This window comes from Copadichromis virginalis, linkage group LG16, assembly GCF_057382275.1.
Source record: "Copadichromis virginalis isolate Kocher_CV1m ecotype Utaka linkage group LG16, C_Virginalis_male_GT1.1, whole genome shotgun sequence".
Taxonomy (NCBI): domain Eukaryota; kingdom Metazoa; phylum Chordata; class Actinopteri; order Cichliformes; family Cichlidae; genus Copadichromis; species Copadichromis virginalis.
Genome location: NC_140633.1, coordinates 8389949 through 8401599, shown reverse-complemented (window position 1 = coordinate 8401599; position 11651 = coordinate 8389949). Strand labels below are relative to the sequence as shown.

The 11651-nt window shown below is 38.4% G+C and overlaps 1 protein-coding gene across 1 annotated transcript; it reads left to right on the top strand.

Moving 5' to 3' along the window:
* Positions 1 to 2296: 2296 nt before the first annotated feature.
* On the top strand, positions 2297 to 6040 carry creb1b (cAMP responsive element binding protein 1b). Its single transcript, XM_085435121.1, has 7 exons — positions 2297 to 2531; positions 2654 to 2800; positions 2900 to 3000; positions 4040 to 4194; positions 4800 to 4982; positions 5163 to 5316; positions 5594 to 6040. The coding sequence occupies exons 1-7, from the start codon at positions 2427 to 2429 to the stop codon at positions 5736 to 5738; spliced, it is 990 nt and encodes a 329-aa protein (XP_085291247.1). The 5' UTR covers positions 2297 to 2426; the 3' UTR covers positions 5739 to 6040.
* Positions 6041 to 11651: the final 5611 nt, after the last annotated feature.

Below are 11651 nucleotides of genomic sequence, written 5' to 3'. Positions count from 1 at the left end.
TGTTTATGTTTAACTGCATTTTTTTGTCTTCCCCGCGCAATTGGTTAATATTGTTAACTCCCTGAAAATGGCTTCAGCAGCAAAATTAAGATGTTGATCAAGCTCTGATAATGTGGTCTGAATTACACAAACAAAATGAAATTGTTGATAATCTCTAAGAACAACCTAACCTGTGATTTGGTTATTTTTTTAAGCCTCTGTCACAGAATATGTCACTAGGGTGACCAGATGTTTCTCTGTTTTTATTCCTTATCCCTCGACCCACATCTTGAGACAGTGTCCCACACTTTCTAAAGGCTGATTTTTACTCTGTGTATATGAAGGAATGGCTTTTTTAAATTACAGTTGGAAGGAGGACGTTGGCCTGTCTGATGTCATACTCATCAGGGAAAGTCACACGTCAGCAAAAAGTCACACTCTTTGCAGATTTTGTTGAATATGATGGAAGCTACCATGAAGAAAATCAAGCGGCAATATGTCCTTAAAAAGAGTTTGTGTCTTTCTTTGCAAGTTATTTTTCAATTTCACAGAGAGGCAAAATACGGTGTGAAGCGACGATACGCGTGTCATAATTGGATAGGGCATGTCAGTCTGTGGATGCATTCAAACTGAAACCGAAAAACTGTTCCCAAACAGAAGAGCAGATGAGATAACGTGGAATAAAAGAGAATACAGGAGTGTAGAGATGATTTTCAGCCTCTTTTATCTTATTGCTCCTCACGGTTTTATTCATTGAGATTCGTAAGGCTATTGTGAATACTTTACCGTTTGACGTATGTCAACAATCCTGGCTGTGCTGTGATTTCAGCTGCATTTACATAATAACAGTAAGTGAAGTGATCACAAGTTTTCATCTGACAGGGTGCTCTGCTCTCTGTCACACTGAAACCTCTGCTCACTCTGAACAGAGCAGAGATAAAGTGTCGTGCCTGCGTCGGGAGAGTAAGGCCTTGTTGTGAAGCAGTGTTGTCTGTGGGTGTTTTCAGAGTAATGACATGGTAAAAACAACCTTTCCAGGGGAATGAATATTCAGTTATTTCCCAATGCATCCAGGTCATGTTTGTTATATGAATGTGTGCCAAGTGTTGTAGCAGATATGCGGTGTTACTTTTAGTCACTGAAACTATTTTTCCTGCAGTTTTCAGTTTTATTCTGATGTTGTTTTTACTAAAGCCAAAAATGTGAGCAAATAACAGACACAGCATTGTTATTTGGCACAAACTGATTGAGTTGTGCAGTCGGCTGAGTGTTTGACTTTTCCTCCAGTCAAACACTCAGCCGACTGAGTGGGCAAAGTTACGTGACAACACAGTAGTATGTTTGAAAGGGGATAGTACATAAAAGTATTAATGGAATTAAAATAATAAAAACCCTGATCAGAGGTTCTGAATGTCAGTTTTGATTCATCTTCAACTAACTGCTCAGCTCCAAACTCACCTTCCTGGACGTGAAGACACAGTCGGATTTTTTTGCTGTTAGATCCTGATCAATCCTGTCTTTGTTTGGGGCTGAATTTCTCATATATGAACAGTGAAGTTACTGCTCTGGGTTTGTTGGTATGTTATAAACAGCTGAACTAACTCAAAAACCTTTTTAACATTTTACTGTAAAGTTATATTTTACAATATTTACATTTGTAGTAATGTGAATAAGTTGAATGACAGAAACCTGCAGGGGAACCACTTAAAATGTATTGTGCTTAAATTTTAGGGAGAAAAGTCTTTTTTTTTTTTTTAGATTAGCTCGGGAAATGTGAGACTGTGAAACCGACTGAAAGCAGACGCTACACTGAAAGCATGAGAGCTGAAAACCCTGTTGGCCTTTTCTGTTCTTGCTGCTGTTACCCAAAGCAGTCGTCTTTTGCTGAGCTGACAAACTCGTAGAGAAGCAGAAGAGTAGTAGCTTTGTGACGCCATTCTCTCAGAGGTATGCTGTGTTTAAATTCATGCAGAATTATTTTAAGGTCTGACCTAGTAAGTAATTGCAGTTCTGCCTTTACAGAAAAGTGACCAGGGTTTACATTCAGACATGATGACGACAAATGCCTTCAGCTTATTGTAAAGCAGTGCGGGCTTTAAATACCAGAACATTGCACAGGTATAGAAGAAGCTCCAGGAGATTTTATTATTGATGATTAGCATCATAAAAGCCATATTTTTTTAAGAGAATGATAGTATGTTAAACCTCTTTACTCAGATGGCCAGTGGTTGACAACTGTTGTTATGTTTACTGTTATTGACTCCTTGGTGACTCATTCTGAGTCATCTAGTTTGGTGTTTTTATTTAAGTGGAAGTTTAAATTCAAACATATTCTAAGCTTCAGTCAGCTTCTGACACCTGGCGAGTCGTTTGCTGCAGCTCCCCAAAAGCTTCGTTTTAACACGTTCATTCAAATCTGTACCCAGGTTACAACATCAGGTTAGCCAATGAAGATGGAGTCAGCAGCAGAGGTTCAGCAGGGGGCAGAGACTGCTGTGACTGAGACGGAGAACCAGCAGATCACCCCGGCACAGATTGCTACTTTGGCGCAGGTATCAATCACGTGATGAAGATGATGTTGACACAATTTCCCCTACTTTCAGTGCGTTCAGTGCCCATCTTGAAGTGTGTTAAAATGCATGTGATAGCTCAGTCATATCACCTCTGAATTTAGGTGTCCATGGCAGCAGGACATGCTTCAGCAACAGGTCCCACAGTAACACTGGTACAGCTGCCCAACGGACAGACGGTTCAGGTCCACGGTGTGATCCAGGCTGCGCAGCCATCTGTAATCCAGTCCCCACAGGTCCAAGCCGTACAGGTGAAGCTTGAGCAGTACTGTCTTTTTATTCAGCCTTAGCACAAGATCATTAGCCATGAAGTGTTGATTAATGTCTTGTTCTTTTGATTGATGCTCCAGATCTCCACCATAGCAGAAAGCGAGGATTCGCAGGAGTCTGTAGACAGTGTGACCGACTCTCAGAAGCGCAGAGAGATTCTGTCACGGCGCCCCTCATACAGGTAATTAAGACATTCAAGACAGTGGTGTTATGCCACAGACGAGTCTAAAGCTTTGGGGGAAAACTGTCAGATGGCCACTAAACCATTTTCATTTGGCTCTGTAAATTTCAGGAATCGAGAAGTAGTTCCCAAAAGTTACATTTCTTCTTGCTTGATAAAATTGATAAAATTGTGCATATTGGTTGCAATACAATCTGCTAATTTTAGTTTGTGTGTGTGTGTGTGGGGGGGGGGGGATATTGGTGTGCCTACAGCATGGATATGGGCATTTCTTTTATTTGTATTCCCCCAAAAACGAGTGCAAAGTGCAAACTGCATCCCGGACAGAAACAACTCCATTACGGTGATAAAACCAAGCTCCTTGCAAGCATCTACATAGTCAGTGTGCTAACGTTAACCTAGCCTAGAACCCAAAATGATGTTAAAACTGAATGAATGCAGACCCCAGTCCAGCAGCCAGATCCTGAACTTGAAGAGCTAACAAAGGCAGTGATGAGCAGTCAGGCTGCAGCCTCATTTTCTATTTGTTTCTAAAGTAGACTCACTGTGATGCCTTAAAGTCTCTTTGTGCTGATTTTCACCTTTGCTTTGTGCTGATTGCTTTGTTTTTATACCTAAATTCTAAATAAAAGGTCATATGTGTGTCCACATTAGGATTTGTGTTGGTGTGTGGCCTCAGATTTATATTGTTAAAGGTTTATTATGAGACAAATAAGTTAAATCCAAATGTAATGTAACAAGTAGTAGTAGTATACCAAATTATGTTTTCATGGGAGCAATTGTAATAATGTAATATTACTGCATTAATATTTACAGGAAGGATACAAATAAGCAGTGAAAGATGCTTTATGGAACAGAACACTGTTTGATGTTTAAAGAGAGAGTTTGCTTTCACTTTGGTAGCTGATGTCTATTTTTAGATTTCACAGGGCACTGGCTGTCTCGCTTGCCCTGACTTAACGCTCATGCTAAGGCTGATACATTATTTTATATGGATAACTAGGATTGACAGTAAATCCACTTCTGCGTGTCCTAACAGGAAAATTCTGAACGACCTTTCGTCTGATGCACCTGCTGTCCCTCGTATCGAGGAAGAAAAGGCCGAAGAAGACTCATCTGCTGCTGCCGCCACACCTGCAATCACCACTGTTACTGTCCCGACACCCATCTACCAGACCAGCAGCGGCCAATACAGTAAGTGACATTTGGTTCAGTAATTAAATTATGTTAAGTTATTTTAGTAATTAAAAGAATATAATTAGGAATTAAAATATAAAATATTTATAATAAATAAAGCAATTTAACCATCAACCTCACTACTTCATGTGAAGTCTTAAATGATCTCCCCAGTAATACAAAAACCTTGATTACTTAATATAAATGTAAACATATTGAGGGAGATCACACTAGGATTAAAATATGTTATGTTTTCAGTGCAGTTTAAAGCATTTTTAAATGACTTAAACTGGGTTAAGAAAGTAAAGGGCAGTTAATATTCCACATATTCATCACATCGAGGAAGACAATGAGTCTGACCTGTTTAGCTAATTGTTTTGTTTGTGGGGCAGTCCAAGAAATGTTTAACAGTTTGTGCAAGTTCATCACAGAAATACAGTTTGATGCTTCATGTTTGATTAAGCGCAAGACTCTAAAAGAAACAATAACAACTTCACAGCACATTCATCACAATGTTTTCTTTATGGGAAGACTGGGGAGCGAAGAACGATAAGAATGAAACAAATTTATAATGTGTTTTCTGTCCTTTTATTTTTCTCCCCTTTCATTTGTCCCTCAAATAGTTGCAATCACACAGGGTGGAGCCATTCAGTTGGCCAATAATGGCACAGATGGAGTACAGGGCCTTCAGACTCTGACTATGACCAATGCAGCAGCAGCCCAGCCTGGTGCCACCATACTGCAGTATGCACAGACCAGTGACGGCCAGCAGATACTGGTTCCCAGCAACCAGGTGGTGGTCCAAGGTAACAGTGGCAGTCTATTATCCATGAGCACAGCCATTCTTCAAAGCATTCTTTTGTCTTTGGCAGCAAAGACAAAAACATTTGGATGTTCATCGTTAGTAAACAAGATAGTTAAACAATGAACTAGGTTCATTAAGAGGCCAAATTAAACATCTGCTTTCTGTCAAATTTTCCTGTTAGCTGCCTCAGGTGACGTTCAGGCCTATCAGATCCGAGCAGCCCCTGCCAGCACCATTGCTCCCGGGGTAGTCATGGCCTCGTCCCCTGCTCTTCCGACCCAGGGTGCCACTGAGGAGGTCACCAGAAAACGCGAGGTCCGCCTCATGAAGAACAGGTATAAAAAAGGAGGACTGTGTGTTTTTGTGTTTGTTTGTTTTGTAATGTCTTTGCAGTTTCTTCAAATACATTTCTACGGCTGCAAGCACCAGGAATCGCAGGGTATTCATAGCAAGTTAATAGTGATTCATAGTAGTGAGTATGTTTCAGCCCAGAGTTTGGTACATTTGAGAAGTGTTCACATTGCAGGTATTAGAAAGGAGGCTAATGAGTACCCATCAAATCCAACATGCAGAAGGAAACAAAAACCCAAATTGTGTCTTATCCTTCTACAGAGAGGCGGCCCGTGAATGTCGCAGGAAGAAGAAGGAATATGTTAAATGTCTGGAGAACCGAGTGGCCGTTCTGGAGAACCAAAACAAGACACTAATTGAAGAACTTAAAGCCCTTAAAGACCTTTACTGCCATAAATCAGAGTAGTTGCACTCCTGAACACCACACTGGGCCAAGTAGCATTTCAATACCTTTCAAATGCTTTGACTGTTTCTGTCCACCTGGCCTTCCGGTTTGCCCTTGCCTGGTCTTTATCCCCACCCCAACAAAATGGCTCAATCCAGAAGACTGTTATTACAATAAATTTAAAAAACAAAAGTTGTGTACTGTTATCAAGGTCTGATGAGAAAAACTGCAAAAGTGCTAACTGATACTTCATAGGCAATTACAATACAGATCGCAATGACAAGCATATGACAGTGGTTAACATGCTGCTTTGTGTACGAGCCTGAGTTGTCATAGTTTTGGCTGATGCCCAGATCATTTAGTCTAATGTTGCTTCATAGAAGAAGAAGAAATCCTGATATCTGCTTGTTTTGTTTTCTGTTTGTTTTTTCTTTGAGTAAATGGTTCAACTTCCAGACCAACTTGAAGATGCAAATCATTCATAATGGTTTACTGAGGTACTAACTTTTACTATCTCTCTTCCAAGTTCAAGTTTGTTTTTTTGTTTTTTTTACTTGAATCAAGGTTCAGTTGTTGAAAAACAGTTTATTTTCTGGCCTCACTGGACTCCCGTAGAGTCCTGCATTTACTATGTAAGCAATAATGCCATCTTTAAGTTGGCCTTGGAGTGTCACTGTTGTAGCTGTCGCTTGCTGTTTAATTTGCCCAGTGGTTTTGGTTTAATATCAAACTGTAAGGCAAGAACTATTTTCACTGTGTCCTAATATGTGAGTCAATAGAAACTTGCCAAAAAAGGTTTTGTTGCAGTGGCGCAAGATCACATTGAAGGCAGTCAGCTTTGAAAATGTTTACTCGCCAAAACTTTGACAAGAACACAAAGCTTGTTTTAAAAAGAAGGGGGGGGCATTGGTTGATTTGTTTTTTTATTTTATTTATATACATATAAAATTATCTTGTCAATTGATATTTTTCCAGCTGTACTTTTTTTTTTTTTTACTTTCTGGAAAATAGCCAATATGTTGCTGTACCAGGCAAACCCAGTCAGTTGCAGTTAAAGGCTTTGAATGAAACATGAATTTCTACTTGATCCACTCGTTTATGTGAACCACGTTGTAAAGGGGACTCTACAGCTAATTAGGCACAAACAATCCTTTTTTGTCTTCTAAATATTTGTAATGATGCTACCAACTGCCAAAAAGGAAGAAAGTGGAGCTACGTAGGTGCAAGCAGAAAGTTGATTGCCGCAGTCGTATGTGTTATATAATGAAATGGTAATATTACAATTTTCTATTCAATGCTTTCTTTTCTCATGACGATTGTCGCTACTCCCGAAAGATCATTAGCACTGTTTTAAAGGCAGATTATTTTTGTTACAATCTAGACTAAGTTTTTATAGTTTTAGTAATGATTCCTAGTAATTCTGGGAACATTTTACTCATTAGCTTAAGGAAAATTTTCAATTTTAGACATTAGGTATATTCATGGTTTAAATTATTAAAGTGTTGCATTTGCCAATGCACGCTCTTAATTTGGTGCGTAAAATGCTCTCACAACAAAATTTTAGAGGATTAAAAGAAGAAGGAAGCAAACCCAAGTAACACAAGCGACAAACTTTTGTTTTGTTTTGTTCTTTAATCTTATTTCCATTTTGCAGTGTCTGTTAAATGATGGTAAAATCTGAATTGTGACACCACAAGATTGCGGGTCATTTCTGGATATGTAGCAGATTGGATCCTTGGTGAACTCTACAGAAGATAACGGCTACAGTAACATGAGTTTAACTCTAATAACCCGTGAAGATGTACACTCCATTGAGAGGAGATCACTTTGTGGGACTGTGTGTGGTTTTTGAACAGATATGTGTATGTATTTGTGTGTTTATTTTTTTATATTACTGTACATAGACTCTACAGCATGTGTAGAACTCATGTATTTCTGTTTGTTTGATATGGAAAAAAATGTTCTTATGGCTTGTATGAAAATCAACTTTGCATATTTGTAACATATATCAGTGTATAATTGAAAGAAATGTATGTGTGTATTCATGTTATCCACCGGGCCTACCACCGTCATGGCAGCTAGTGTATGAGAAAAGGCCTTCAATGGAGATGTTATATTTTGGAGTGTTCTTTAGGATCAGTAGTGTTTGTAGACAAAAACAAGTCTGTTGAGAAGCATTTGGGGTCCACAAGATATATCAGCTTCACAATTTTGTCATTGGAAAACTTTATTAGGTTTCCTAAACATATCTTTTGTCTATGCTCATGGAATTTGAGAATATCTTTCCCATTGTTTAGGGTGACTTTCAAAATAAAATGTATTTCATAAGAAAGCAATATTTGTTTTAACAGAACATAGTGGGGAGTTTTAGCAGTGATACGATATGTATATCAACTGTTTCTGTTCAAACAAATGTTATATTATATTGTTGTGACATAATTTGTTATGAAAATCATTCTAAATGAGCAGAACCTCCAGCAGGTCTAAGTTAAGAAATTAAAGCACAGTTTTTATTTTTTCTTATGTCAATTCAATCTTTCATTCATTTCAACCAGAACATTACTGCAATCCTCTCTAATGAAAAGTTTGAGGCATTTTTAGTAGGAAAGATGCTGACATGAAAACTTCAAAAGCTAGAAAGGGAAATTTAAAAAATGTCCTTCAGCCCACGGTTGTGATCTTTATACTCATCAACAAGTCGTTTGGTCCACTTATTAGCATTTGGGAAGCATTTGAAAGCTTTGTTCAGAGCTTTCAAATGCTTCCCGCTCTTCATCTACACATTTGCACAACAGAGTGCGGACTTTGATTTAAAGCAATCTGTAGAATTCGTAAAGTCATAAATAATGTTCTTGTACTGCACTCCAGGGGATGATGATGATAAAGTCTGATGATCGAGAAAACCATAAATGGGCTAAAAATCTGTATTTAGTAATAAATGCATGGTGAGTGCCAGGGCTCTAACAGTGTGTTCAGGGATTGGTAGCAGTGACAACTTTTAGATACCAGTGCCATTATGATGCGACAGAGAGGAAATGCAAGAAAGTCAACCCCTTTGTAATTCAAACTTTCAGTGGTGCTTATATTAAAAAAAAAATAATCTAGTAATAACTTTCTTTTCTGTTGATTTGATATGGTGAGCTCAACTTTGTGATGTGATTACACAATATCTTTTAAACGATAATTGTTTTGATTTCTGTTTGTGTGCCAGAATAATTTGTAACAACGGGCCTCGTTTGTGCATGTAACAGAACGATATCCATGTGTGTAAAGGTGTGTATATATAAACAGGATTTCTAGAACAGTAATAATGACATTTTTTCTAACTTTTAATGTGATGAGTTTGTATATTGCCACTTTTGCAAGTTATCAATTGAAAATGCCATGTATCATACGGTACCTTGTATAGACGGGGTTGCCAGATGAAGAATTCAATACTGTTTGTTTAAACATTGTCAAATTATAAAACTATACCAGCCCATTATTTCAAAGTGCTGTTACTCTGGCATTATGTCACTCTTTTGTAAACACTTGCTATGTCACAATAAACTGATACTGAAGATTATATATCCTATTGTTAATTGTATTAATTGTATTGTGTGTATTTTCAATCTGCTTGACTGCGTTGTGTTTAGTGTTCTATTTCTAATAAAATGGTAGCATGTCAGTTTAATAATCATGATTATCCAAGTTTCAACATGTACGAGGACATCGAGAAAGGGGTGAGGTGTGAGCTTTTCAGTGTGGCAGTGGTGTTACATCAGTGATCAGCTCTGAGCCTTGTTTGCAGTGGTGTTTGACGGGTTGACAGATGAGGTCAGGGAGGAATATGATGTTTGCAGACGATACTGTGATCTATAGTGAGGGTGAGGAGCAGTTCAAAGAGTGCCTGGAGAGATGAAGGTGGAGGTATGCACTGGAGAGAAGAGGAACAAACGTCAGTACAAACAAGCCGGAATACGTGTGTGAATAAGAGATGAAAATGGCAATGTAAGAAGCAAAAGCAGTAAAGACGAATGAGTTGAAATGCCTGGGATCAAGTATTCAAAGCAACAGAAAATGTAGGGGTGGGGTGGGTAGAAGTCTCAAATCTATTCTAACATGCATTTAAACCCATAATACGTGACCATGAACACTAGGTATGTGTAAGCCAGTTTAAACACTAAGCAAAAAAAAAAAAAAAAGAAGGTTGTTTGCTATAAATTTAAGCTGATGGGTTTGGGGTAACTGTGGCTCAGGTGGTGGAGCAGGTTGTCTTTGGGATGTCAGTGGCTTGATCTCCTGGCTTACCGTATCAAACACACTGTAACTTAAACAATGGAAGTGGTTAGGGGAGAAAATCATTTGATGAAACAGCTGCAGTAAACAACTAATAGTAGCTAATTATCTATAGTCATGTGATCAGAACGCACTTTGCCTGCATATTTTTCTCCCTCACAACACCAATGATCCCACACTTCTTTTCAGCATGTCTCAGTCCTTTGCATGTTTTGGTATCTGTCACTTCTGAAGCTGTTCCATCACGTTTTTGTCACTGCGAAACACTTCCATTGTTTTTCATGTGCTTTTGCAGTATTTTCTATTTGCATGTGCTTTCTTGATGTTCATTATGATTTTATTTATATAATCGCCTCAAGGCGCTTTATTTTGTAAGGTAACACCCTTTTAACAGGAAGAAACCTCTAGCAGAACCAGGCTCAGGGACGGGCAGTCATCTGCTGGGTTCAGGTTCGGGTGAGGGGAGGAAGACAGTGTGTAGTGTGTTTGACCTCTCTGGGTCACCGTACTGGCTCTTCCTGTCCATGTGTCCACCCCGAGTTGCCTATGACATATCTTTAGGGAGTGTGAGTATGTGTGTGAATGTTAGGCAGTGTTGGTCAAGTTACTTGAAAAAAGTAATCAGTAACTAATTACTGATTACTTTCCCAAAAAAGTAATCCCGTTACTTTACTGATTACTTATTTTCAAAAGTAATTAATTACTTAGTTACTTAGTTACTTTTTAAAAACACGATTTACAACCTGAAGAGGTGATAAAGTGATAGATCTGTCAGCCCAATTCTACTTTTTCTACATAATCCATCATACAAAATGTAATCAAATGGAAAAATCTCTTTTTTTAACTTGTTTTATCAGTTTTAATCTTTTAACTTTATGCATCAAGCAAAAATGTAATTATAGGCTATGCAACATTCTCTGACTGGAAGAAATTAGTTTAACATTTAAACCTATTTTCTGCACATTCCAGCACATAAAATAAAATATTTTTTGTGTTTACACTCAGTCTTTCAAATAGATGCAAGTAAAACACAGCAGAACATAAATAAAGTCAAAGACTCAGCGGTCCTGTTGCTCTATTTTCACCTATTAAGCAGCACCGCGGTAGGCGAAGGTTTACCCTGGTGCAGGTGTGCCACAGCGGTCAGTTGAAGAATCCGGGACTTTCTCTGTGAGTTTCCCATTACGTCGTTGCGCACTCGGTACTTGCTTGGAAGTTTAGGGGGTTTTTTTCGCTGTAAAAAGAAGTTTTCTTCCCACGCACGATGGACGCTAATGTTTTTGTCACTTTTTATGGAATCAAACTCAAAGTAAGGTCAGTACTTCCACGCTTTAAACGCTGCACGCTCATACTCTCTCCCACAATCGATATGTGATCCATTGTTGATCTGCACACAGCTGTTGTCACTAACGGTGCACTCGCTTACGTCACTGTCGTGAGACATTCTCGCAAAAAATCACGGTTTTAGTAACGCAGTGTTCCTACGGGAAAGTAATGGTAATCTAATTACCGTTTTTGCAATAGTAATCCCTTACTTTACTTTAAAGTTACAAGTAACGCGTTACTGCCCATCTCTGGATATAAGTGCTTAAGTATAGATTTGGGAAAAGAAATACTGTATAACTGTGTGTAATTGGGTGAATGAGAATGAAGGGG

What these genes read in the sequence shown, in the direction of transcription:
- creb1b (XM_085435121.1), top strand. Translation starts at nt 2,427, where the DNA reads ATGAAGATGGAGTCAGCAGCAGAGGTTCAGCAGGGGGCAGAGACTGCT. An exon ending in CACAGGTCCAAGCCGTACAG is followed by an intron (nt 2,801 to 2,899) that starts GTGAAGCTTGAG and finishes TTGATGCTCCAG; the next exon opens with ATCTCCACCATAGCAGAAAG. An exon ending in TCACGGCGCCCCTCATACAG is followed by an intron (nt 3,001 to 4,039) that starts GTAATTAAGACA and finishes GTGTCCTAACAG; the next exon opens with GAAAATTCTGAACGACCTTT.